The sequence below is a fragment of the Rissa tridactyla genome, chromosome 14 (assembly GCF_028500815.1).
Source record: "Rissa tridactyla isolate bRisTri1 chromosome 14, bRisTri1.patW.cur.20221130, whole genome shotgun sequence".
Classification (NCBI taxonomy): domain Eukaryota; kingdom Metazoa; phylum Chordata; class Aves; order Charadriiformes; family Laridae; genus Rissa; species Rissa tridactyla.
Window position 1 is genome coordinate 13,045,863 of NC_071479.1, and position 23,496 is coordinate 13,069,358.

Consider the following 23,496-nt stretch of genomic DNA (forward strand, 5'->3'; position numbering starts at 1 on the left):
CCAGCTCAGGGTTAGCCGTTTGCCACCAGGGAGGGGACAGTGTCACCTTTGGGTTCTCAGTTGTGACCCTGGTGGTGGCACCCTTGGTGCACCCCAGTGTGGGCACGGTGCAATGCTCTGTGCTCCGGCCAGGGCTTCGTCCTCATCCCGCGTCCATCCCGCTGCCCTGGGCTCCGGGGAGGGCACCCGCACCCCGGGCACAGAGCCCCCAGCCTCCCATCCGCAGAGCTGTCCCTACCCGCTGCCGTGCCCCCATCCCCGTGCCCAGTGGCTTTCGATGGTCAATGGAGATGCGTGTCCCCAGCGCGGTGTGCCCGCACAGCCTGGGTGGCCGCGGTGGCCTCCCTGCCCCGGGCTCGGGGCTGCCCAGGCACAGACTCCACTGGGGGCATGGAGTGCCCGAGGGTGGCAGCGAGGTGGGAGCGGGAGGGCGTCATCCCGGGGCGGGGGTGGGGGTGGCCGCTGCCTTAACACTATTCGCTTCGTTGAGTTGGGCCCCGCTTCTCGCCTCACCTCCCTCTGCACGTCCTTGGCCACCAGCCACGGGCACAGCGCCGATGCCACACACAGCCTCGGGCACAGGGCACCCCGAGGGGTGGGGACGCCTTGGAGGAGCCTGTACATTGCTAGCAAAAGAAACAAAAAAAAGATGAAATGTGAAAATAATGATCGTTTTAAATAAAAAATAACTGGAGCCAGCGAGGCTGCGTGCTGGCTGGCGGGCAGGAGCGCCAGGACTGGGCGCTCTGGGGGGGACTGGGCTGGGCAAGGGCTGGGTGGGGTGGGGGGGGGTGTTTCACAGTGCCCCGGGGTGGGGGCGCATGGGCAAAGGGAGCTGGACACAACACAGGGCGGTACCCAGCGCTTGGCATCTTCCAGGGTGGGTGGTGGGACCGGCTGGGGGGGGCGTGAGGCCCCGCAGGGCGCAGGCAGGAGCTGGCGCTGCTGCGGGCCGCCCTTGCTGGACGCGGGCTGGCGGCAGCAGCGGTGGCCGGGGCCCCACGGCAGGGCGTCCCCAGCCGCGCCGTGGGGCCAGGCGTGGGTGGGAGCGGGTGCACCCCGGGGAGGAATGTGGGCTGGGAGGGGCCGCGGCTCCCGGCACCAGCACCCGCGCCACAGCCACCGCTCCGCCAGCAGCCGCCACCCAGCATGGCCGAGAAACCCCAAATCCAGCTCTTCGTCAAGGTGAGGGGGGGTGATGGGGGCCGGGGGGGAACCTCTGGCTGCCGCCCCGCCATTGCTGGGCTGGGGTAACCCCTGCCCGCCACAGTGCCCAGCTGCGGGGCCCTGGGCAGGCGGAGGGCAGGCGGAGGGCAGCTCGGGGCTCTTCTGCAGGGCACAGCGCGCTGCTGCCTGCCCCGTGGCGTGGAGGGGCTGTGGGTGCTCACCCTGGGGTGCCCACCCCCTTCATGCCAGGACCCCCTGCCTAGCAGCCTGGCCGTGGCAGCATCGGCCGGGCCCGTCCCAGGCGCTGCCCGGCCAGGGCAGTTTGTCCGGCTGCACAGGGCAGGACAGGGCCCGCCTGGGATCACGCCTGGGGGGGGGTGACAGAGCCATCAGCATTGCTACCACGTTCCACCGGCACAGTCCTTGCCACGCTGGGCTGTCCCCTGCCACAGCCACCCCCGGTGCCCAGTGCCACGCTGCCCCCGGTGCCACTGCCATTGCTGCCCCTAAGCCCCAGCCCCCCTCGGTGCTGCAGGGCTGGGGCAGCCTGGGGCTCCGCAGTCCCCTGGGGGTTGCCGGGGCCAGCACCCACCGTGCCACGCAGGCTGCTGGGGTGGAGCACGGAGGCCCCAGGAGCAGGCGGGGGCCGGCACCCTGCCCGGCACAGCAGGTGCCGTGGATCACCAGCGCTGTTCGCCAGCCCAGGCTTGGCCAGGGAGGGGTGACATATGCCCTGCCACCCTTGCCCTGCACCCACTGGGTGGGGGGGGGCCTGGCCAGCGCTGCCCCCTCTGTGGCCATGGTGGGGCGAAGGGGCAGCTGAGCTCTCCCTCTCTGCCCGCAGGCAAGCGAGGATGGGGAGAGCGTGGGCCACTGCCCCTTCTGCCAGCGGCTCTTCATGGTGCTGCTGCTCAAAGGGGTGCCCTTCACCCTCACCACCGTGGATGTGAAGAGGTGAGTGGTCGTCGTCCCGCCACCCAAGGGGCTACCAGCCCTGGGGCCAGGGCAACAGGCCGGGGCGGGGGGGGGACAGCCTTGCCCTGGCACACTGATGGGGGGGGGTTGAGGGGGGTGGGTCCCCAAAGCCTTGGGAAGGGGCCGTGAAGGGTGGGCGCTGTGGGATGCACAGAGCCTGTTGTACCGCCCCAGCTGCCCGCCGCTGCCTGAGGGAGGTTGGCGGGCATTTTCCAGGGCAAAGCTGCCATGGGCACACACTGAGGCAGGAGCAGCCTGGGAGGCGGTGGGGGGGTGGTGGGGGGGTACCCCCTCGTACACACAGACGGTGCCGGGCAGAGCCCTGGGCACTGCCGGCCATCAGTGTCTGTCCCCGTCTCCTGCAGGGCGCTGGACGTGCTGAAGGGCTTCGCGCCAGGTGCCCAGCTGCCTGTTCTGCTCTACAATGACGAGCCCAAGACCGACACCGTCACCATCGAGGACTTCCTGGAGGACAAGCTGGGCCCCCCCATGTCAGTGGCTGGCACTGCCCCAAGAGGGGGCAAGGGGCCAAAGAGGGGCAGGACAGGCCGGGGGGTGGGGGTGGGCAGGCAGCACATGAGCCCGCCGGCGCTTGCCCCCTTCCTCAGCCGTGCCTGTGTCCCTTCAGGTTCCCCAGCCTGGTCCCGCGGTACAGGGAGTCGAGCCTGGCCGGGAACGACATCTTCCACAAGTTCTCCACTTTCATCAAGAACCCGGTGCCTGCCCAGGATGAGGGTGAGGAGCTGGGGGCTGGGGAGGGAGGGGGAGGCACCCCATGCAACCCCTCGGGTGTCACCACCCCGAAGCCAGGCCCAGGTCACCCTGAGCCCTTCCGGCCCTCCCCTGCTCCAGGCCACAGCCGGGGCTCTGCAAGCACTGAGGCTCCTCGCGCAGTCCAGCGTGGCAGCGCCAGGGCTCCCTTGGGAGGGCCCCGGGGCAGGTGCCAGCCTGGGCAGGGCGGGGGGAGCGTGGGCAGGCGCTGCCTGGGCACGGGGACAGGCTGGCAGGAGGCCACGGCGGAGCTGCAGGGCCCCGTGCCCGCCGTGGGGCCGTGCCCTGACCCAGGGGCGCTGCCCCGCTCCCGCAGCGCTGCAGCGGAGCCTGCTGCGGGCCCTGCTGAAGCTGGACGAGTACCTGAGCACCCCGCTGGAGTACGAGCTGGCCCATGACCCCCATCTTCGGGCTTCCCGGCGCCGCTTCCTCGACGGGGACCAGCTCACGTTAGCCGACTGCAACCTGCTGCCCAAGCTCAACATCGTTCAGGTGAGCGGGGGCATCCCAGTGCCTGCCCTTCCCCTTGCCCTCGCTTCTCAATGCCGCCGGCCCCATGCTCTCACCTCCCCCTGGGTGACTGCAGCAACGCCCCCCCTGGTCCTTTGCCAACCCCCCTGTCACCTCGGTGTCCCCCTCCCCATGTCCCCTGCCCAGCTTGGTGCCTTCCCACAGATCTCACTCCCCTCGGTGTCCGCTGCCGGGCGCCAGCCCTCATCTCATGCAGCGCCAGGGATGTCCCCTGCCCCCTGCCACCCTTCATAGCTGGCTCCTGCCCATGAATGCCACCACCCGGCCGCAGGGCCCTTCTTGGCACACCACGGGCACACAGGGCTGGGCAAGGGCTCACCCTGTTTCTGCCTGAAGGTCGTGTGCCAGCATTACCGCCGCTTCGGGATCCCCAAGGACCTGCGGGGCGTGTGGCGCTACCTCAACAGCGCCAACGAAACCAAGGAGTTCAAATACACCTGCCCCAACAGCGAGGAGATCATACACGCCTATCGCTCCGTGGTCCGGTCGCCGCAGTGAGCCGGGCACACGCCCAGGTGGGCGCAGGGCCAGTGTCGGGCAGCAGGCCAGCGCCCACCCCGGTCCTGCTGCGACCGCCGCAGTCCTGCCTGCATGCGCTCGGGAGAGCAGAGACTATGAGCTGTGCCCCTGGCACCCAAATTCCCCCAGCTGGCACCCCTGCCCGAGGTGCCGGCAGCAATCTGTGTCGCGATGAGCTCGTAAACGCGTTCTCACCTCTTGTGCCACCCTTCCTGCCTGGCCAGGACCCTTTCAACCTGCCCTGCGGTCCCTCAAGCATCAGGACGGATGCAAGGGCACCCTCTGTGCCAACGGTGCGTGATGCTGAGGGCAAGGGCAGGGGCTGGGGAGGAAAAGCTGCCCAGAGCAGGGGGCTGCAGGGCACAGAGAGGGCAGCGCACCGCAGTGGGCATCGCTGCACACCATGCCAACCTGGAGGTGAGCGCCCCCAGGCAGGGCTGTGCCAGGCACCGCGGGATGCCCCCGAGGAGCTGCACCAGTGAGGGGAACCAGCACAGCCCCACAGAGCCCTGGGAATGGAGCCGGGGGGGGTGGCACGGGTGGTGGAGACAGCCTGGCCCCCAGCACCCTGGGTGAGGGGAGCGGACGGCACCGCGCCCCACCCCCCCCCCCCGAACCCACCCTTAGGAAGCTCTCAGGAGCAGATTTGGGAGAGGGATGGGGGTGAAGCCGGGCAAGCCCAAGCCATGTATCAGAGCTCACGGAAAGCAATAAAAAGCTTCGCAAGCAAGACAAGCCTGAGTCTGGAGTGACCAGCCCCCCCAGCAGCCCTCCTCCCTCCCAGGACTGAGCACCAGCCTCACAGTCCTCTCCCAGCGCCTAGCAAGGACCCGGCCCATTCTCCCAGCTCTCCAGGGCGCCGGGGAGGCTTTAACCACTCACCCACCAGCTCCCTGGCACAAAGGCGGCAAGAAAGAGAACTCCTCTGAGCTCCTGCCCCTCCGGGTTCAGCTGGAATTAGCCACAGGGTTCCTGAGCAAGAGAAGGGCACAACGGACCGACACACCTGCGCTGTCCCAGACCCCAGAGACCGACTGGCTAAAACCATCTTTATTGGCAACAAGTTAAGCACAGGCAAACTTTTTGTTACATGGTGATACAAAATTCTTAAATAAAACCCCACCAATTCACGGCAAGTGAGGTAGAGAGGTGTCCCCTGCCAGCAGGGAAAAAAACCACCACTTCTGTCACCCCTGCCCCGTCTGTCCCCCTCCGAGACCCCGCCACTGCACCAGCTGAGGATCTGCTGCCCGCTGAGGCCTGCCAGGCGCTGGGTCCAGCCCTCTGGGTCCTGCTTGCCCCATCCGCTTCCCTGGGCGCAACGGGCTCAGAAGGCCCGGGGTGCAGGGAAACCTCCTCCACACACGCGGCTGACAAGGCTCCGGTCGGGCTGTCACCAGGGGACGGGACAGCACAGGTCAGGAGTCCTCGAAGGCCACTCCAGATGGCGCCTTCTTGCTAGAAGGAGATGGAGGGAGCATCACAGCCCAAAGCCCCACACGCTGCTCCCACGCAGCTTCAGAGCAGAGGCCACTGGATCCCCGCACAGCACAGCCCCAGCACTGAGCCTGGGGGCAGCACTTGCCTTTTGAAGCCAGGGTTAATGAGAGACTCTCCCGGGATCTTCCTCTTGGCCGGCAAAGCTGAGCCAGCCCCCCTGCTCTTCCTGGGGCTGGGGTCTGCCTCGGTCAGGGTCAGGCAGGACGGGGATTGCAAAAGGTCAGCCAGTTGCTTTGGCAGCCCTGCAAACCCCTCCAGGCCCAGGGTCAGCCTCCAGCAGCCCAGCCAGGCTGGCCCAGCATCTGTGGTGGGTCAGGAAGGGCCGAGCCCTGTCTCCTCTCCCAAAGGAGCAGGGAACCACGGACCTGCCAAGGCCCCCGGTCTGGAAGGGCAGCGAAGCCTGATCGCCTCCTAGAGGCTGGCGAGCAACCTGCCTGGCAATGCCCAGCGTCCCACCTGAGCACAGAGCACCCCAGACACCCCAAAAGCCCTGGTCCCTTCTGTGCCAGGAAGGGCGCCGGAGTAGCGGGGTGACTGACAGCAGCCACAGCCAAGGAGACTCCGAGTGTCCTGGAGAGCACATGGACACAGGACCAGCAGCCTCCTAGGGAAGAGAAGGCAAACAAGCAGCGGCACCAGGGGAGGTTGCCCCCTGGCAATTGCTTACCTGGCAGGAAGAGCTGCTGGCTCCGGGCCACGTTCTTCTCAGGGCTGTAGGAAGACGTCAGCGTCTCCACTGCTGCTGAGACAGAAGCCAGAGCTTGTGACAACACATCCCAATGTGGCACGCAGCGCCCCTGGCCTCCCCAGCAAGCTCCCTCCCCTCCACAGCCAAGCTGAGCCACATTCTCCTCCCAGCACTCCCACCCTGGCTGCCGCTGCCCCAGCATCTTCCTAGGCCCCTAAAATCATAAAATGTGTAGGGTTGGAAGGGACCTCTAAAGGCCATCTAGTCCAACCCCCCAGCAGTGAGCTGGGACATCTTCAACTAGATCAGGTCGCTCAGAGCCTCATCCAGCCTGGCCTTGAATGTCTCGGAGAGTCCTCTGTAAGACTCCCACACACAGAAGTGATGGCGTGGCTGGCCACGGGGACAAGGTTGTTTTTCTGGGCAGAGACACAATACTGTGTCCTCTGGTCCCCCGCAGGATCTCTTCTGCCCGCGGCGGCCAGGTGCAGACCCTGGCCAGCTCTGGGAACTGGCCATCCCACATAAGAAAAAGGCGGCCGCATCTCTGCCGCCCAGCCCTGGGGGCCAGCCCGCTGGGCCACGGGGGAGAAGCCACCGGGGCAAGGCCAGGGAGGCACAGCCTCCTCCTTTGCTGGCTGAGCCGGGTCACTCGGGGCACCTTTGGGTGGGTGGGGGGGTGACACCGCCAAGGTGGCAGGGAGCTGCCCACTCTCCCCCTGCCGTTACCCCGTCCCAAAGCCCCCCGCTGACCTTCCAGGCGTCTCTCCAGGCTCTCAACACGCCCCGCCATGCCGAACACCAGCGCCTGGACCTGGCTCCTCGCCTCGGCGATGGGCAGCTTGAAGAGCTCCAGGGCCGAGCACCGGGCCTCCTCCCGCAGCTGCAGCGTGGCCTTCCCCTCGCCCAGGCTCAGCGCGGCGGCCCCGCGGCCCAGCGCCTCCCTGCGCGGGCGAGGAGAGGGTGAGGGGGGCCCCGAGGCCGAGACCCGGCTCCCGGCAGCCGCGGCACCCACCTCAGCTTCGCGCCGTGCTCCTCCGGCGGGCACCGCTGGGGAGGAGAAGGAGAACGTCCCGAAACGGCCTGGCCGGCCCCGGCCCCGACCCCGGCCCCGGCCCCGGCCCCGGCCCCGGCCCCGGTACGTACGCAGTCCAGCGCCGGGCCGCCGCCGAGCTCCCCGGCCCAGACCTCCAGCGCGTCGGTCACACTGTGGGAGGCAGCGGCTCAGGCTGCGCCGGGGCCGCTCGGCCCCAGCCCGGCCCCGGCCCCGCTTCCCGCCCCGCACTCACTAGACGGTGCCGCCGGGGCCGGGGCCGGGCCGGCAGTAGCAGAGGTACCGGCCCGGCCCGGCCTGCAGCAGGTAGAAGGGCCCAGCCGGCTCCGCCATGGCGGCAGCGCCGGAAGGGGCGGGCGAGGGCTGCGGGCCCTCCCCGGTGCCGGAGCCGCCAGCACCGCCATGGTCAACCTGGGGCTGCGGCGGGTGGAGGACAGCGTGGCTGCCAAGCACCCGGTGCGCTCGGCCGGCGGGGCCGGGGGCCGGTGCCGGGGGGACTGGGGGCTGGGGTGGGACCGGGGCTGGGGGGACCGTGACCGGTGCCGGGAGGACCGGGGCTGGGGGGACCGGGGGCCGGTGCCCCGCGCTGAGTGTGTCCCTGCAGGCGCTGCAGCAGTACGCGGCCTGCCAGTCCCACGCCTTCATGAAGGGCATCGGTGCCTTCCTGGCAGGTAGGGCCTGGTCCGGCTCCCCCCGGCTCCCCCCGGCCGCTCCCCGGAGCCAGCGCCGGGGGCGGGGGTGGGGGGCGGCGCGGGCGGGGGCCGTGCCGGTAACAGCCCCCGGTGGCCGGGTTTGGGCAGGCAGCGGAGCCGCCTTCGCCGTGCAGAAGCTGGTGAACAAGAAGCTGCCGTACAGCCTGCAGTGGAGCCTGCTGCTGGCCGGGGGTGAGCGAGGGGCCCAGCCCCTGCCCAGACATCCCGCTCCGCGCAGGGCAGGACGAGTTGCAGGCAGAAGGGCTGTTTGTCCTTGTCCTGGGGCGGTTTCCCCCCTGGCTCCTGTCGCATCCCTGCTCTCCATGGCCCTTCGGGGCTCAGGGACAGCTCGCAGGCTGCTGCAGCAGCTCAGAAGCTGGCAGTGGCTTTCCCCACCACTGCCCTTAGCAAATGCCGGCTAAATTGCTGCCGGCGCTCTTGGGAGCATCTTGGTCTCTTTAGCCACAGGGTCCCTCGCCAGCTATGTGGTAACCAGAGCTGAGACGCAGAAATGCTCCGACTTCTGGATTTACCTGGAGACGGGCAAGTCCCCACAGGAGCTTGCCATGGCTGGTAGGGTGTCTCAGCCTGCAGGTACGTTCACATCTCTCCCTGCTGCTTTCCCTGGGCTTGTCGCGCCTGATTCTTCCTGCTGCAACAATTTGCCGTTTCTGCCTCGTAATTAAGCTGGTGACTCTTTGCGTCATTGCCAAAATCCCCATATAAGTCCCACACTGTCACCCCGCAGCTGAGGGGTGAGAGCAGGGGCTGGCGTGGCAGCAGTGCCAGGGCGGCCGGAGCTCCCTGTCTTGGTCTCATGGCTCCTGTGTCTCCCCGTGCAGAGCACGGTCCACCACCGGCGCTGCAGGTACCTGCGCAGGGCTGGTGGCATTGGGTTTGAGCGCTCACTTCTGCCTGCTGCCCTGCCTGCTTTGTGGATTCATAAGAGCTAGCGTGAAGGGCTTGTTTGCTGGAAGAGGAAGAAGAGGGTAGGGGACAGGGGGAGGCAGTAAACCACTTCACGCCCCAGTTGCTCCATCCAGTGGGCAGAACTGGAGTGGGTGGTTTCCACGGCTGCTTCTTTCTGCCACTGGTACCATGAGCTCCCAAAGCTGGGTCTAGCTGAAGAGGCTTTAAACACTTCACCAGGGCTCTGTGGTTCTCTGCGCGGCCCTGGCAAACATGCCGGGATAGTCGGGGGGTCCAGGGAGCATGTTCTTTCTGTTGCAGAAAATCTGCCCAGCCCAGAAGACGGAGAGAGCGTGGCACCGCCGGTGAGGAGGAACAAGTACGGGGACGTTGTGGAATAGCTAACAGAGCACAGCGCGCCATGCCCATGTCCTGCTTCGCCCCTTCCTGCCTGCCCAGGCTGCCTGCGCTGCCGGTGAGCCTGGTGGGCTCTGCAGCGCTGCCTGGGAGCTCGGATGAGTCAATCCTGCAGTGGGAGTGTGGTGGAGGCACCGTAGGGATTGCTGCTTCCCAGGTGGCCTCTAAACTTCGCACATGGGGGGCACAATAAAAGTCACGAGCTGAAAGCGCTCGTTGTGGACAAAGCAAAGGCTGGTGGTGGGACAGGAAGAGCTGGGGTGCAGGTGGTAAATGTCACCCTGAGCCAACCTCTGCAGTAAATGTTGGAGCAGAGCGCTCTTGTCCTTCTGAGGCCATGGCACCCACAGTCTGACTGGGTGTGAAGTGACTGCAGGCGTGGACGGGTCTGGGCTAAGCTGTGAGAGGGCAGAGCTGCTGCTGTGTGCTCTCTTTCTTGAGCCTAACCAGTCACAGTGTCCCTGCCCCTGCAGCAGCAAGGCTTTTCTCACCCGCCGGAACGGGTCTGAGCCGAGTCCTGCAGCTGCACGGCCTCTGGGGATGTCCTCTCTGCCCCCCAAAGGGGTGCACGTGTGCCCAGAGCCCCTCTGTGCAGTGCCCACCTTGCTCTCGGGGCATGTCACCCGCCCAGTCCCAGACTCTCCGTCTGGGTCTGTAACCAGGTGACAAGGGAATGGTACTGTCTCAAATCCCACACATCGAGAGGGGCACATGTGAAGATTAAAAGGCCTCTTTTACTTCATTTTTTCCTAATGGCTGACTCCAAATCATGCTTTGGGCAAACCGGCTGCACTTGGTGGATGGCCAGCTCTGATTCAGGGGCAGCTGAATTTCTTAGGAGGGGAAACCCAGCCTGGGTTCTGGAAGCTAGCTGGTTTCTTGGAGCAGAGCAGCAGCGTTTCGGCTTCAGAGACCAGAAACGCCTCCTTCCGCGTGAGAGCTGGAGACCATCCTGGAGCCTCGCCACGGGAGGGAGTCCCTGTGCTGGGGAGATGAGAGGCCTGGGGAGGAAACTGGGTTTGGGGCCTCAGGACATCATCTGAACTGGAATTGCACTTGAGCTGTGCAGAGAGATGGGGAGCAGCCACCAGGCCAGATAAAAGCAAAGAGGCTGTGGGGAACGGGTGGGTTAAGCCAAGCACAGTGCAGCGGGAGCTCGGCCGGAGCGGGGAGCAGAGCTCGTGCCACCGGTGAGAACAAGGAGGGTGGTGAGAACAAGGAGGGCGGTGAGAAACTGCAGCTCCCGCTGGAGCCGCTCCTCTCCTGGGGCGTGCGGGGGGATGCGGCGGGGCGAGAGGCTCTTTCCAGGTGGGGCTGATGAGTGGGGACTGGCCCCGTGCGGCTGGCTGTGTGCCACGGTGGTTCTGAGCTGCCGGCGACTGCACGAACAAATTGCCAACCCTGCGGGCTGCCCTCCTGCCCTGCGTGGCTACCAGACCCGGTCTCCCGGGAGCAGAGCCTCCCCACACGTGTTCCTTGCACGGAGGCTGTGGCCGTGAGCACAGCGGTGAATGCACGGGGCAGAGTCGGCCTGAGCGCCGCCTGCTTACGCTTTTGGGCTGACTGTGCCTCTTGCGCTTGGGAAACCTCAACTGCGCAACCACGGCTGGTTGAAACTCCTCCACCTCCAAGTGGGCCTGAGTCTGGAGTGAGGTTTCAAGCCCGTCTTGGGGGATTCTCCAGGCTAGCAGAGCGTACGAGCTCAGAGCCGTAGGAGAGGTTACAAAGATTTATTTCTGGTTATAAAAAAACCCCAACCAAACCCAAACCTTCTGCGTGTTTGCATGTCTCTGTTCTTGCTCAATAGGGAGTGAAGGCACATCCTCCCAGCTGCCTGGCGTGGGGCGATGCAGGGCTCAAATCCCACTCCCACAGCGAGCCCATTGCCTCTGGGCTGGTACAGCCACTCACCAGGGAGCCATGGGGGCTTTGGGTGCCATTGCTGGGGGACGGAGGAGGCTCTGGCTGTGGCAAAGGCGAGACTGGCTTAGGAACCACGGGAATGGGGAAGGCAACGTGTTTGGCTGCTGAAGCGGGACCTGGAAGCTGCCTGCTCCCCACGTCTGGTTGTTGCTAAGCCTCTACCCAAAGCCCCTGTGCCATGGCTGGTGGATGTCCAGGCCAAGGTCAGGCCCTCAGGAAGGTCGCTGGGGTCTGTACATGGGCCAGAAAGCCAGCCTGGGCTCTGGGTGGTGACCAGAGCTCCCCCGGAGGCTGGGCTGATGCTCCAGGGACAGGCTGGAGAGGCCAGCTATAAGGACTAGCGTAATATTCCCCCCCCACCCCCCCACGCACATCAGCATAGATCCTGCTGTTGTCTGGACTTACTGGCCCAGTCCAGCCCAGGTCTGGTGGCAGAAAGATGCCTCAGGTCTGAATGTCTAAATCCCAAGCCTGCTCAGGGGTCCATCCCTGAGAAGAACTGGGAAACCTTTAGGCCATTCTCCTGCAGGGTTAGGGTCCTCTTCTACCCCCACCCCCTTTCTGCAGCTTGAAAGCAAGGGGAGGGCAAAAAGGGAAAGCTTTCCTTCTGGGACAGGCAGCGTCATGTAATGGAGGAGGACATCTCTGAGCACTTGCTGCATCCCAAGTGTTCAGGCCATGGAGACTCCAGCAGGAAGGATGGTGCTGGGTCCTGCAGACAAGGCCCATCCTGTCCCTGCCATTAGATTGTGCTGGACTTGCTGCGCCGGAGCAGGCAGACGGCAGTCCCCAGAGACGTCAGGGTGGTGACCACAAAGAGCAGGATGAGGATGACCCAGTAGTTGTACAGCATGCTCTTGTGGGAAGAGGGCTTCTCCGCTGGGATCATGTTGGTGAGGTTCAACATGTAGCCCAGGGCCCAGCCGATGGAGGTTTCTCCTGCCTGTGGAAAGAGCATGGCATGGTCACCACCCTGATCAACCCAGCTCCACGGGCCTCAAGGGACCTCCCAGGGACCACCTCAGTGTCAACCCAGTGAAGGAGAGGGGTCTGGGGGAGTCCACAGCACCCTGAGCCCTTGCTTGCCCATGGGTCCAGCTGGCCCAGAGACAAAGAAATGACCGTCCTGTGCTGAGCTGGGCTCATCCGATGGGAGCTGGATCTTGTCTGCTCTGGCCAGTCCTGATCTCACTGCCCATGTCACGGCTTGTGGGATCCTGCCCTGAGCTAACTTCCCAACAAGCCTGAGCAAAGAGTTGTTTGGGATGGCTGGTGTCTCAAGGGCCAAGGAAAGACCGGAAGACCTGACTCCATGACCATCCTACAGCCAGCTCAGGTCTTTTTTTTTTTTTTCGCATCACCCAGAAGGAAGGGAGTCCCATCCTGCCCCTGTTCCCCGAGATCTTCCCTCATATCGCTTGGCACTTTCTCGGTGTGGGATCATCTCTCCTGCAGGGCTTTTGGGCCTAACTCCAAGCAGACATCATGGCATGAGGACATGCTCTGGTGTTACCCACCTTCTTCTGGAAGGCAATGTTGGGGAAGGAATGGTTGTTGAAGTTGTAGCCTTTGGTGGTCAGCAAATAAACGAACATGCTGACAGCGCAGTAATCCGCCAGTCTCTTCTCCAGTTTAGGGGCTTTCTGGAGCAGCTGGGTGGGATGCATGGGGAGACAGAGAAAAGGGGTCAAGCAGCCAGAGGAAAGGGGTCCATGGCCCCCAGGGTCTTCTTATGGGGCTGGATCCATTCCCCGAGCTTTGTTTCTGTGACCTGAAACTCTGTGTGGTTGCCTCAGGCTGGCCAAGGTGCTGCCCATACCCACCTGAGACTCTCCTTGTCCCAGGTGGGAGCTGTCACCCACCCTCCCGGGACACTCAGCCGCCTCCAAGGGCTGCTCTCAGAGCCCGGGTGATGCCCCACACAAAGCAGCCGTCTCCTCCCCACCATGCCCGAGGAGCCCACCTCGCTCCAGCTCGTGGCACAGATGGTCTTGGCAGCATCCTTCAGGTCATTGGGCAAGTGCACGGGTCTCCCCATCACTGTCCGGATGAAGTCCACTGTGTAGAAGAAGGCAGAGAAGGCCTGACAGAGGAAAGGAGGCAGCTGTGGGACAGGCTGGGAGCAAAACCTTCTCACCACGAACAGCCATCCTGACGGGCGTTGCGGGCACAAGGAACCGCCCTTGGAGAGCCAAGGGTCTGGCTCTGCTGCCGCGCGATGCCGGGGGGCTGGGGACACCTGCCCACCCAGCAGCCAGGAGATCACCCCACTCCCTGCCAGGACTTACGATGAAGTTTCCCGAAACCTCTGGCTGGAAAATGCCATCGAAGGAGCAGTGGGAGAAGGAGCAGGTGGTGAAGTCGAAGAGCTTGCTGACGTGCAGAGCACAGAGGCTGCCATTCCCGGTGCCGACCACAGTGACGGTGGTGTTGAGGGCAAGGCTGGGCCTCTCCTTCTCCGTGCAGGGGCTGTCGTAGACACTGCTCAGCGACAGGCTCTTGTCGTAGCCCGTGGGCCAGCAGGGATAGTGGACGGTTGGTTGGTAGCGCTCAGCCTGCCAGAGAAGTGACACGTGGGACGCATGAGCCATGGCACAGGCCTGGCTTCCCCAGTGCCATGTGGCAGCCCCAGCACCGCTGCCTGCCTGCCTCCATTTCCCTGCCGGAGAGATGCGGAGGAGCCTGGGCAGAGGGATGCAGAGCTGGCAGTTGCCACAAGCATCTCAAGATGACTTGGGACATCTTGGCTCTGGCCGAGGGGTGCAACACCTTATGGAGGGGGTGGGAGGAAGCCTTGAGACCATGGGAGAGGGTCAGGGGGCAAAATCCAAAAGTTGGCTTGGAAAGGTGTGCAGCTGGCCCCACAGGGGTCTCCTAGAGCCAGGGCTGGGGGACACCCCTGTATAAACACCAGGGGAAGGGGGCAACTGCGGGGTGATGACAGCTGGCATCCCCGTCGAGCACATGCTGGTACCTGGAGGAGCTTTGAGAGCAGCCTCTTGAGGACCTGGTCCCTTCCGTAGCAGAGGAAGCTGTGGGTGTACACTTTGTACGCCTGGCCGTACAGCTTCAGCATCACCTCGTTTCTGGGGTCTTCGATGGTGTCCCTGGTTTCAAATGTGATCTGTGTGGAAGCTCCCCCAAAGTCCATGGCCCCCAGGGTCTTCTTCTGGGGCTGGATCCATTCCCCGAGCCAGCCACGCTGAGCAAGGAAGACAGGAGCGGGCGTAAGGACGTGATGAGCCGTGGGACAGCCTGGCCACCACAGCCGTCCCAGCTGGGTGCCACGCTCCCCTGCCCACCTTGATGAAGTTCTCCAGGAGGTAGTTTGCGGTGACCCAGCCGAAGACCCCTTCCTCTTCACCCGACAGGATCTTCGCCCCCCGGAAATCAAAGGGGTAAGACTTCAGCGTGGCGGCCACGGCACCGAGGACGGCGTCCGAAGCCTGCAGGTTTGCAATGCTGCGGGGCAGGCAAGAGGACAGTGTGGCAGGGTGGCAGGGTGCCACCAGCGGAGACTCCACTGCCTGCCCGGCCCTCGGAGCCCAGCCCCACCGTGGCACATGGGGCAGGAGGCAGGTGGGTCCTCGCCCGGGTACCTGTAGGGATGTGCCCCCAAAACCCCCAGCTAATTCCCCTTGTCTCTCCCGGAGGAGGTGGCAGGCGGCAAGGATGGAGGTGTGCTCACTACCGAGCGAGGAGGGGCACGACTCCCGACTCTGTGTGGCTTTCGGGGGGGAATTATTCTCACTGCATCCCATCAGGCTGGCAATGGGTGCAGGGGGACTTTCTTCCTGGCTAGCCAAAAAGCCTGGGTGTGTTAGCCCGGTGCCAGCCCCATGCTGGCCTCTTTTCAGGCAGGGTTGTGCAGTTGCACCTCTGCAAGGGACATGGAGCCAGGCAGCTGGGAGGGTTCGGAGCTTTGCCTGGCAAAGGGGAGACATCATAGTTGTCCTTCACCGTCTCCACCCCTGCCATGGCTGGCGAGATGGCAGGGTGACATGGCACGGCCCCCCCCCCAGCAGCATCTGAGACCAGGCAGCTGGCCCGGCCAGAACAGGCACTCACTTGAGCAGGCGCATGCCGGCCGTGGCGCCCAGGTAGAGCGGGGTGCCGGCGTGCTTCTCCTTGGGCACATCTCTCAGAGCCTGGTTCAGGCAGTGCACCAGGCTCGTCCCGGCAGCCGGAGGGTTGGAGCTGTAGCTGGAGATGCCGGGACCTGTGGAGAGGAAACAGCGTTGCTCCCTGCGGGTGGTAAGAAGGTGCTCGGTGGGAGGGTGTTTGGTGGGATGATGCTCAGTGGGCAGTTTTGCCCTTCCCAGGCCATTCAAAAGGCAGGTGCCGCAGGTTTCTGTGGGCATGGAGCCATCCAGAGTCCAGCCACATCTCCCTGCCCATGACGCATCCCCCACCGGCTGCCAGCCGGGCAAAGGTTGCTTATATGGAGAGTGGAAAACCATCGCGCGCTGGGATAGGCAGGGAGCTGGATTGTTTCCTGGTGGTTTGATGCATGCCAGGAAAAGATAAACCACAGGCGTGCACAGCTTCAAGCCTTGGGGGGAATGAGGGAGGTTTTGGGAACAGAGCTGGACCCCTTACAACACCACCTCACCTGCGCCGGGGAATACGCAGGGAGGCAGCTGGGCATGGCGGGGGCGTTCTCACCATCACGGTGACCTACCCACGGGGGACCCGACAGACCCTGCCACCAGCCACCGGCTCCCAGGTTCTGGGACGGCCCTTACCCTCCACATCACACATGCTGTGCTCGCTGACCACCCCGGTGTCGTTCTCCTTGTCTGCAGGCCACTTGTAGATGAACATGGCCGTGTGGGAGGACCCGGCGTCCAGCACGATGCCATACTGCGGGGGGAGGCAGCGGGTCAGGCTGGAGGCAGGAGACTCCCCCCCAGCTGCCCCAGCCCGTCCCGAGGGAAGATGCTGGGGCTCAACGACACTGTGCCCAGCCGGTCCTGCCCTGGCAGTGCCTTCCCCGGCGGCTTCGGGAGCATCGTGCGGCAGAGGCGCGCGCGCTGCTCAGCCCGGCCCTTGCCCACCTCTGCCCGCACAGGCTCTGCGCAGGCTGCGGCTGGGAGCGGGTGCTCTGCCCCACCAGGGACACCAGCCACCACGGGACACCGCTGGCCACAGCACAGGGACTCCGGCTTCCTGGGCGCGAGGACCCCCTTGCCTCCTTGAGCACAGACCGGCAGGCTCTCCCCCCACCACGCACGCCCCTTCGCTTGCTCCCATCTCCCCGCAGCATCGCTCCTGGCCAGTGGGCTCCTGTGCTGAGCCACGCCAATGGGTCCCTGAGGCCAGCGGGGGGACGACGGGGGACACCTGGGAGTGGCCCCTCGGGGATGCAGCTTGCCAAAGAAGGGCAGCCAGGCACCCCGTCCCTCCTGCCCTTGTATGGCTCGGCCATTCTCCAGCTATAAATAACCCCGCTCCCTCCTGCCAAACAAGGTTACCCAGCTCCCAGGGAGGGGCTGCCCCGTGCTGCCTTCAGCCCCCCCCCGGTCAGACCCTTCTGCCTCCCCTCCCGTCCCCCGTGGGCTCGGGGTGCCTGCGCCGGCCCCCTCTGTGCCCCGCTGGAGCTGCTTCGCTGCCGGAGAGGCTGCAATTTCGGGGAGGTGGCGGGGGGGAGAGGAGCAGCTGAGCATCTCTGGGGTGAAACCGCTCGAGGCTTAAACCTGGCGTGTACCAAGGCTCTGCCTGCTGCCTGCCCTGCCCGCGCCCGCCTGCGGCTCCTCTCCCGGCCCAGCACCCGGGGGGCCACCCCAGCCTTGCCTGGCGGGTGCCCTGGTCCTGTCCCTGTCCCCATCCCCATCCCCGCCAGCCACAGAGCGTGCTCCACGGTCCGGGTGGCTGCAGGGTTGGGTTTTGGCCAGCTCAGGCAGCAGAAATGAAACGTCAGGGCCCAGGCAGGGACCTCTTGGGTCTGCACTTAGAGGCAGCCCCCATTCCCACATGAACCCGTGGCCCCACACCAGCAGTACCCCCTGTTCCCCCAGGGGACCGTTTCCAATGGGTGACACCACCTCGTGCCCCAGCCTCCCCTGGCTCCCCTTCACTGTCAGCGGCTTGGCACATGCTCTGTGCAAAAAGCTATGAGCCAGCGGAGAATCCCTGTCTGTGGACAGACTGGGGCTGCTGTGCCACGGCACTGGTGTGGGGGAGCAGCTGCCGGTGATGCTGAACGCTGCAGAGAGGAGGAGGAGGGCTCTGACTGCCTCCCCCCCTCAGCTGATGCTCCAAAGCACAAAGCTGGGGAGCAGAATCCCGAGTTTGGGCCATTTCTGGGCTGGGTGCTGGGGTCAGTGCCCCGGGCAGCCTTGAGGGGCTCTCAGTCCCCTCCTCTGCCCAGTGTGCCATGGGCCATGCACCCCCTGGCTCCATGTGTCCCCCCAGTCCCTCCTTGCCACAGCACCCTCTGCCTCGCCCACTTGCCCCGGGGCCCTGCGGACACCCCCTGCACCCCCAGACGGATGCGCAACCACCCTGCGGGCACAAGCCATAAGGGATGCTGAGCCTGCCCCAGAGAAGCTGCCTGTCTCAGGGAACGGCCGCTGGCATGTCACCGCCAGCTCCCACCCCATGGTCCTCTTGGCATGTCCTCTTCGCTGTCCCAGCCCTCACGAGTGGGTGCTGGCATCCCCGCGAGGGGTCCCCAGGGAGGGTGCAGCAGACCCCCTGCCCACCTCTGCCACGCATGTGCCCTCGCATCCTGCGCACACCACGCAGATGTCCCCGGTGTCCTCGCAGGGCACCACACCCCCTCCGTGCCACCCCGGGTACCATCTGGCGTGACATTAACCGTAGCAGGGTGACAACGCTGTCCCCAAAGGGACAAGTCATCCCCCAACCCGAGGCTGAGCACAGCTGGGACCCCGGCAGCGGTTTCCAGCCCCGGGATGACATGGGGGGGGCTGTGGCCCAGGGAGGGGGATGGAGACAGGGGTCCCTGCAGGGTGGCAGGGGCTAAGAAATGCCGGAGCAGGAGGGAGCGAGGGTGACCTGTAGCACCAGGGACACCCGGTGCGACGCTGCGGGGTTGGGGACGGCCCAAGGGGAGCAGAGCTGGGGGTGACAGACCGACCCCGAGGCAGGAGCAGAGGTGGCCACGCGGCTGGATCCGGGGTGGGCAGGGGAAGCCCCATGTGGCTGCAGTGGCGGGGGGAGACCTGGTTTGGGGGGGTTTGATCCTGCCTGCGCCAGGGCTGGCTCGGCTGGGCCCCGCTCCCAGCCCCACGGAGAGCTGGCACGGGGGGGGTGGCACTGCGGAGGGTGCACACCTGTAGGTGCACACGTGCACGGCTGTGCACACGTGTGTGTGTGTGTGCACGTGGCGTGTGTGCCCGCAGGTGTGCACGTGTGCATGGACACGGGCACTCGTGTGCAGACCCGGGCGTGGGGGTGCGCGGGGAGGGACATGCCCCACACGCGCGGGGGGCACGCGCGCACGGGTGCGCCGACCCGTTTGCGTGCACACGGGTGCACGCGTGTCTGCGCAGACGTGCACTCCGGCGGGTGTGCGCGCGTGGGTGTGCATGGGAACGTGTGCCCGCGCGGGTGCCTGCCTGGAGCAGCAGCGCTGCCTGCTCGGGCCCAGGGAAGCGCAGCAGCTCCGTGCCCAGAGCGAGCCCCACAGGGAGGTGTCATGTGTGGGGTGACAGTGACACCGTCGTGACAGGTTGCAGAACCATCTGCCCCACGCAGGTGCCCTTTGCTGCCAGTGCCTGCAGGTTGGGGTGGGGGTCTCTCCTCTCAGACCCTGGTATCGGGGCGGGCAGAGCCCATCCCTGCCAGGCGCGAGGTGGCAAAGATGGGCAGCAGCCCCAGGACTCGTGGGCGAGGGACGGTCTGTGGGACTCCCTGAGCGGCGGAGGCCTGGCCCCGGCGATGGAGGCGGCAGCGCTTGGGCCCGGGCAAGGTAACAACATGTGGCAACACGGACCGCAGCAGTGCAGCGGGCGCTGCCAGGCACAGGGAGTGCCGGCGCCCGGCCAGCTGCTGCCGCGGCTTGGTCCCTGGCTGCCAGCGTGAGAGGAGCCACCACAGCCTCACGCCAGCCCCCTCTGCCCCTTTGCCGGGGGCACAGGGTTTTGCACCCAGGCCTGTCCCCGCGGAGGAGCTCCTCCCCAGCAGCGCTGGTGGCAGTGGGCAGGGGTGGAAGCCACGTGCACAGGCATGCGCGCACCCAGGGGCCGAGGCAGACCTGGAGAGCCAAGAGGGTCCCCAGGGATGAAGGAGAGGTCCCGTTCCCTCCTCCAGACCCGGGGGTACACGTACCCCTCCAGCACCCGCGTAGGAATCAGGGATGGGGTCACCCACAGCGGGGCTGCGATAGTGCCAGCCCCTGTCCCGGCTCCTGCCCCAGCCCCTGTCCCTGTCCCAGCCCCTCTGCCTGGGCATCGGAGCCACCGCGTCACCCAGCGCAGAGCAAGCCACCATGAGGTCTCGAGCCGTGGCCGAGCCGGGGGCTCGCAGCTGCACGGGGGCACAGGCAGCTCATCTGCAGGGGCCCTGCAGACAAGAAGCCCGGGGAGGGAGAAAAGCGGCTGAAAGCCCGTCTCGTTAGTGATTTGCAGTGTAAGCGCTGCCCTCAGCTCTTCCAGCCGGTGTGTCCCGTGCCTGCCAACGAGCGGGCTGGAAATGAGGACTGGAGGGACACAGGGATGCCCTGGCACGCTCCTGCGCCAGCAACTGGCTGCCATCATCCCTCTCATCCGCCCTGGCACACTCGACTGCCGGCGCCCCACGGCTTGGTGGGGCCTCGCACGCGTGTTTGTCACCCTGGCCCCAGCCCGTGGGACAGTCCCCAAATGCAGCATCTCCTGGTGGCACAGGAATGATGGATTTTTCTAAAAACAGAACCTCCCGAGCGGACCCTGGTGATGCTGCTGGGCCAGGGGACATGGGGGTCCTCGGTGTGGCCCCACACCGGGATGGTGTCCCCGTGCTGCCCCCGGACCCGCTGCCTCCTGGGTCACCCATGGCCCTGCTGGCTCTGCACCACCGCAGCATCGCTCAGCCCAGCCCAAGCCAGGGCTGCTCCGTCCCACAGCCCCTGCAGAGGGGACGCAGTGGGCGGCGATGTCCCCAAAGGCCCCAGGGCAACAAAGACACAAGTAGTGCTCAGGTCTCCTGGCTCTACCCAGAAACTTCCCGCACCCCAGGGGAGGAGGCGGAGGGGGATGCTGAGAACTGCCCAACTCACTGCAGCCCGGCACCATGCCTCCGCGGCCATGCCTGAGCCTCCGGCCCCCCACCCCACGGGCTTTCTGGGTGGCCCCACAGTGCAGCGGGGGCTCGGTCTGGTCCCACAACCTCCCACCTCCCACAAGGGCAATGAGACCCGGGGGCTCCGTGGTGGGTTACGATGAGTTTCCTTCCCGCCGTGGGAGCCGCAGCTCCACCGGGATGGCTGGCAGGGGAAGAGCCCAGCAGGCTTTGTAACGGCCTGTGAAGAGATTTGCCAAAAGAAATAAAAAAAAGGGTTGTCAGGAGAAGGCAACAGCCCCGAGTCATCAGGCGGCGGGGCCGTAAGCCCCGCTGCAGACCCACAGGGGAAGGGGAATAACCGGGCTCCCAGGATCAGTCTCTCTGGCAGCAAGATAACTAATGCAGGGTATTTTTAGGGCAATATTCCAAGCAAAGAAGCTGGAAAGGGAAGACGTGGAGCTGCAGCTCAGCAGTGCAGCCCAGCAGCTGCTGCTATCATCGGCTGAACCAGCAAGGACCATGTCTTGCCCAGGCGGGTGGGGAGGACATGCCTGGCATCCCCCGCAGCAGGACCAGCCTCCTCTAAATCCCGCTGGCATATTTTGGGCTGAGTTAGACTAAGACAAAGCTTTGCATCCCCAGAACAGCCCTGAGCTTCGTGCAAAAGCAAACCCCTTGGTGCCTTCCTGGCGTCAGCCCCACGGGAACGGGCACCGCCGTGGCACCGGTGCTGAGCTCGGGTGGGCAGTGCCCCACCACACACACACCGCGCTGGACCTCGCGTGCGCGTGGCACATCCAGGGACAACGCAAGACCTCAAGTCTCCGGGCCAAGTGGCACAGCCTCGGGCAGAGCAGGGCCAGGACCCACATCATTGTTCAGGGATTATCAGCCCCAAACTGCAGCACTGCCTGCAGACTGGAAGGTGCTACCACCTGGGGAGGGAAAAAGCACAAAAAAGCTCAAAAATTAAATGTCTGGGAATGCACCTGGCTTCAAAGCAAAACTCCGGCTTGGAACTGGGAGGAGAAAAGGCTTCCCAGGCTGACCCAAGTGCTGCACACAGGGGTCTCAGCACCGATCTGTCGAATTCCCTGTGTCCAAAGAGACAAAACCCATTTTGAAACCAGCTATGGGTACTGCTCAATATGCCTCAGCATGTGGCAACGCACGGTAAAGAAAGGTGTCACAGGGAAAGAGTTAATCATTGCTAGTTATACTAACAGCAGCGAGTACCATCTTGGCTAAGCCAGCTCGTCCTCTCAACCTAATCTTCATTACATCTGACAAACCCGGAGAGAAGGCAGCACATCTGGCATCCAGGCTGGCTCAGAAAGTTTCCAAGACAATTCCTTGGGAGGAGAAAAAGGGGGTTTTGGATGAACCATTTTGCAGGACAAAGAGCCTGCTCCCCGCAGAATAGCTCGGTCTGTCACCAAAAAAAAAAAAAAAAAAAAAAAAGAAAAAACCCTAACAAAAACCCAAAGACTTTTTTAAAACAAAAGACTTAGTCTGCAAAAGAGTCAACTGGGGGACTTGGCCAACAAGAAATTGGTTGGGAACTTCTTTCAGCATCTGAATTTACAAAAGAGAAAAAAAAAAAAAAAAAAAAGAAAAGCAGCTCATTTTCCTAGGGCAGCGCATTTCTCCTCCGGCAGCGCTGGCTCGGGCGATGCGGACAGAGCCCAGGAACGGCGGGCGATGCCGGGGTGCGCGGGGTGCCCGGCACCCAGCCGGCGCCGCGGGCGCAGATGCTGCCAGGGCTGCTCTCGCCTGGGGGGGGCACATCCAGACGCGCCGCCCCTGTGTTTCGGTGTGTCCGAAAGATTCCTCTCGCCAAGCGCAGGTCCGAGGCGCCGGGGCTGGGCGGCAGGGTGTCCCCGCAGCCGGGGGCGGGGGCTCGCTGCTGGGCCCTGCCACCCCCACCCCGCAGCCCCGGGGACCCACCGGCCCCGGCGGCCTCCCGTGCCGCTGGGGATCCCCTGGGTGCCCGAGCCCCTCCCGCGCCTCGCATCCCGCAGACGGGGCTGCCGGGCGCGGCTCCCCCCCGTCCCCGGTGCCGCCCAGCCCAGGGTGCTCCCGGTGCCCGCTGCCCCCGTCCCCCTCCGCGCCCCCGGTGCCGACCCCGCTCACCTTGAAGCCGGGCGGGCCTCGCGTGTCCCCGGAGCCGAGGCAGAGCAGGAGGATGCCCAGGAGGCAGCCGAGGGCGAGGAGCAGGAGGACGGCGGCGACCCGGCGGGCCATGGCGGGGCCGGAGCCGGGGCAGGTGAGCGGCCCGGCGGCGGCTGCGGCGGTTGCTGCTCCTCCTCCCCCGCCTCCTCCTCCTCCTCCTCCTCCTCCTCCTCCTCCTCCTCGCCCGCCTCTCCCGGCTGAGTCACCGCCACCCCGGCCCACCCGGGCGGGACACCGGGCTCCGGCGGGCTGCGGGGGGCCGGCCCCGGGCGGCGGGACCCGCGGCTGCCCCTCACCCGGGCTCGGATCCGTCCTGCCCCCCCGCCCCGGGCATCGCCCTGTCCCGGGATCAGCCCCATGTACACCCCCCCCGCCCGGGCACGGTCCTTGACCCAGGACTCAGTGCCATCCCTGCCCCCCCGGGCATCACCCTCACTCAGGGTCAGCCTTGTCCTGCTGCCCCCCCCGTCAGGCACCGACGTTACCTCGGGGCTCAGCCCAAACCTGTCCCTCCTCCCCGGGCATAGCCTCTGTCCCCGGGCTCAGTCCCACCTTCTTCCGCCACCAGACGTTTTCCTTGACCCAGGACTCGCACCCATCCTGTGCCCCTCTCCCCCCCGCCGACCCCCCCAGGCATTGCCCCTGCCCCGGGGCTCAGCCCAGGGATGGGTTTGGTGGGAGGTGAGAACACCCAGCGTGACAGAAAAGCTCTGAGAAAGTATCTCACCTACCATGATTAACAGCTACAAATACATTATTGCTTTTAATCATTACAAGGAGTTTGTGACAGCCCTGAGGAGCCCAGATGTATATTGAGATTGTTTTTAGTATGGTCACAAGTGAAAAATGTAATGCGTTTCCACACGGAGCAATGAGCCAAGAAAGGTTGGGCCCCTGGCTCTGAGAAGGACGTTTTGAGCTTGCTTACACAGAGGGATAAAGCAGTGAAC

At 65.2% G+C, this 23,496-nt stretch overlaps 4 protein-coding genes across 10 annotated transcripts; 2 read left to right on the top strand and 2 right to left on the bottom strand.

The window, feature by feature from the left end:
* Positions 1-40: 40 nt before the first annotated feature.
* On the bottom strand, positions 41-7,585 carry PAXX (PAXX non-homologous end joining factor). Of its 7 annotated transcripts, none has more exons than XM_054220573.1 (7): positions 7,441-7,585; positions 7,298-7,358; positions 7,167-7,201; positions 6,905-7,095; positions 6,131-6,205; positions 5,549-5,642; positions 4,999-5,421 (listed from the first exon to the last, which is right to left on the bottom strand). In XM_054220573.1, the coding sequence occupies exons 1-7, from the start codon at positions 7,536-7,538 to the stop codon at positions 5,382-5,384; spliced, it is 594 nt and encodes a 197-aa protein (XP_054076548.1). In that variant the 5' UTR covers positions 7,539-7,585; the 3' UTR covers positions 4,999-5,381. The 7 variants fall into 7 exon arrangements, with proteins under 7 accessions (XP_054076545.1, XP_054076548.1, XP_054076550.1 ...); XM_054220575.1 differs by having other exon boundaries at positions 5,549-5,705; XM_054220572.1 differs by having other exon boundaries at positions 5,920-6,205.
* Positions 1,135-4,595, top strand: CLIC3 (chloride intracellular channel 3). Its single transcript, XM_054220576.1, has 6 exons — positions 1,135-1,185; positions 2,012-2,121; positions 2,508-2,633; positions 2,771-2,877; positions 3,230-3,405; positions 3,781-4,595. Exons 1-6 carry the CDS (start codon positions 1,150-1,152, stop codon positions 3,940-3,942), a joined length of 717 nt encoding a protein of 238 aa, XP_054076551.1. The 5' UTR covers positions 1,135-1,149; the 3' UTR covers positions 3,943-4,595.
* Positions 7,586-7,587: 2 nt separating the features above from the next.
* Positions 7,588-9,455, top strand: TMEM141 (transmembrane protein 141). Its single transcript, XM_054220577.1, has 5 exons — positions 7,588-7,661; positions 7,810-7,876; positions 8,006-8,089; positions 8,360-8,491; positions 9,128-9,455. The coding sequence occupies exons 1-5, from the start codon at positions 7,608-7,610 to the stop codon at positions 9,205-9,207; spliced, it is 417 nt and encodes a 138-aa protein (XP_054076552.1). The 5' UTR covers positions 7,588-7,607; the 3' UTR covers positions 9,208-9,455.
* A 2,105-nt stretch (positions 9,456-11,560) lies between these two features.
* Positions 11,561-22,689, bottom strand: ENTPD2 (ectonucleoside triphosphate diphosphohydrolase 2). The gene is made up of 9 exons (XM_054220567.1): positions 22,508-22,689; positions 15,892-16,009; positions 15,215-15,365; positions 14,449-14,608; positions 14,121-14,348; positions 13,435-13,701; positions 13,110-13,229; positions 12,664-12,798; positions 11,561-12,089 (listed from the first exon to the last, which is right to left on the bottom strand). Exons 1-9 carry the CDS (start codon positions 22,616-22,618, stop codon positions 11,889-11,891), a joined length of 1,491 nt encoding a protein of 496 aa, XP_054076542.1. The 5' UTR covers positions 22,619-22,689; the 3' UTR covers positions 11,561-11,888.
* Positions 22,690-23,496: the final 807 nt, after the last annotated feature.

Excerpts from the sequence above, each read along its gene's own strand:
- CLIC3 (XM_054220576.1), top strand. The coding sequence starts at position 1,150 with ATGGCCGAGAAACCCCAAATCCAGCTCTTCGTCAAG. Across the intron at positions 2,634-2,770 it reads GACAAGCTGGGCCCCCCCAT|GTTCCCCAGCCTGGTCCCGC; the intron begins GTCAGTGGCTGG and ends GTGTCCCTTCAG. Across the intron at positions 2,878-3,229 it reads GGTGCCTGCCCAGGATGAGG|CGCTGCAGCGGAGCCTGCTG; the intron begins GTGAGGAGCTGG and ends CCGCTCCCGCAG.
- PAXX (XM_054220568.1), bottom strand. The coding sequence starts at position 7,538 with ATGGCGGAGCCGGCTGGGCCCTTCTACCTGCTGCAGGCCGGGCCGGGC. Across the intron at positions 7,359-7,440 it reads GGCCCCGGCGGCACCGTCTA|TGTGACCGACGCGCTGGAGG; the intron begins GTGAGTGCGGGG and ends TGCCTCCCACAG. Across the intron at positions 6,206-6,904 it reads CCTGGAGAGACGCCTGGAAG|CAGCAGTGGAGACGCTGACG; the intron begins GTCAGCGGGGGG and ends CTTCTGTCTCAG.
- TMEM141 (XM_054220577.1), top strand. The coding sequence starts at position 7,608 with ATGGTCAACCTGGGGCTGCGGCGGGTGGAGGACAGCGTGGCTGCCAAG. Across the intron at positions 7,877-8,005 it reads CATCGGTGCCTTCCTGGCAG|GCAGCGGAGCCGCCTTCGCC; the intron begins GTAGGGCCTGGT and ends GGGTTTGGGCAG. Across the intron at positions 8,090-8,359 it reads GAGCCTGCTGCTGGCCGGGG|CCACAGGGTCCCTCGCCAGC; the intron begins GTGAGCGAGGGG and ends TGGTCTCTTTAG.
- ENTPD2 (XM_054220567.1), bottom strand. The coding sequence starts at position 22,618 with ATGGCCCGCCGGGTCGCCGCCGTCCTCCTGCTCCTCGCCCTCGGCTGC. Across the intron at positions 16,010-22,507 it reads GAGGCCCGCCCGGCTTCAAG|TATGGCATCGTGCTGGACGC; the intron begins GTGAGCGGGGTC and ends CTCCCCCCGCAG. Across the intron at positions 13,230-13,434 it reads AGGTTTCGGGAAACTTCATC|GCCTTCTCTGCCTTCTTCTA; the intron begins GTAAGTCCTGGC and ends TTCCTCTGTCAG.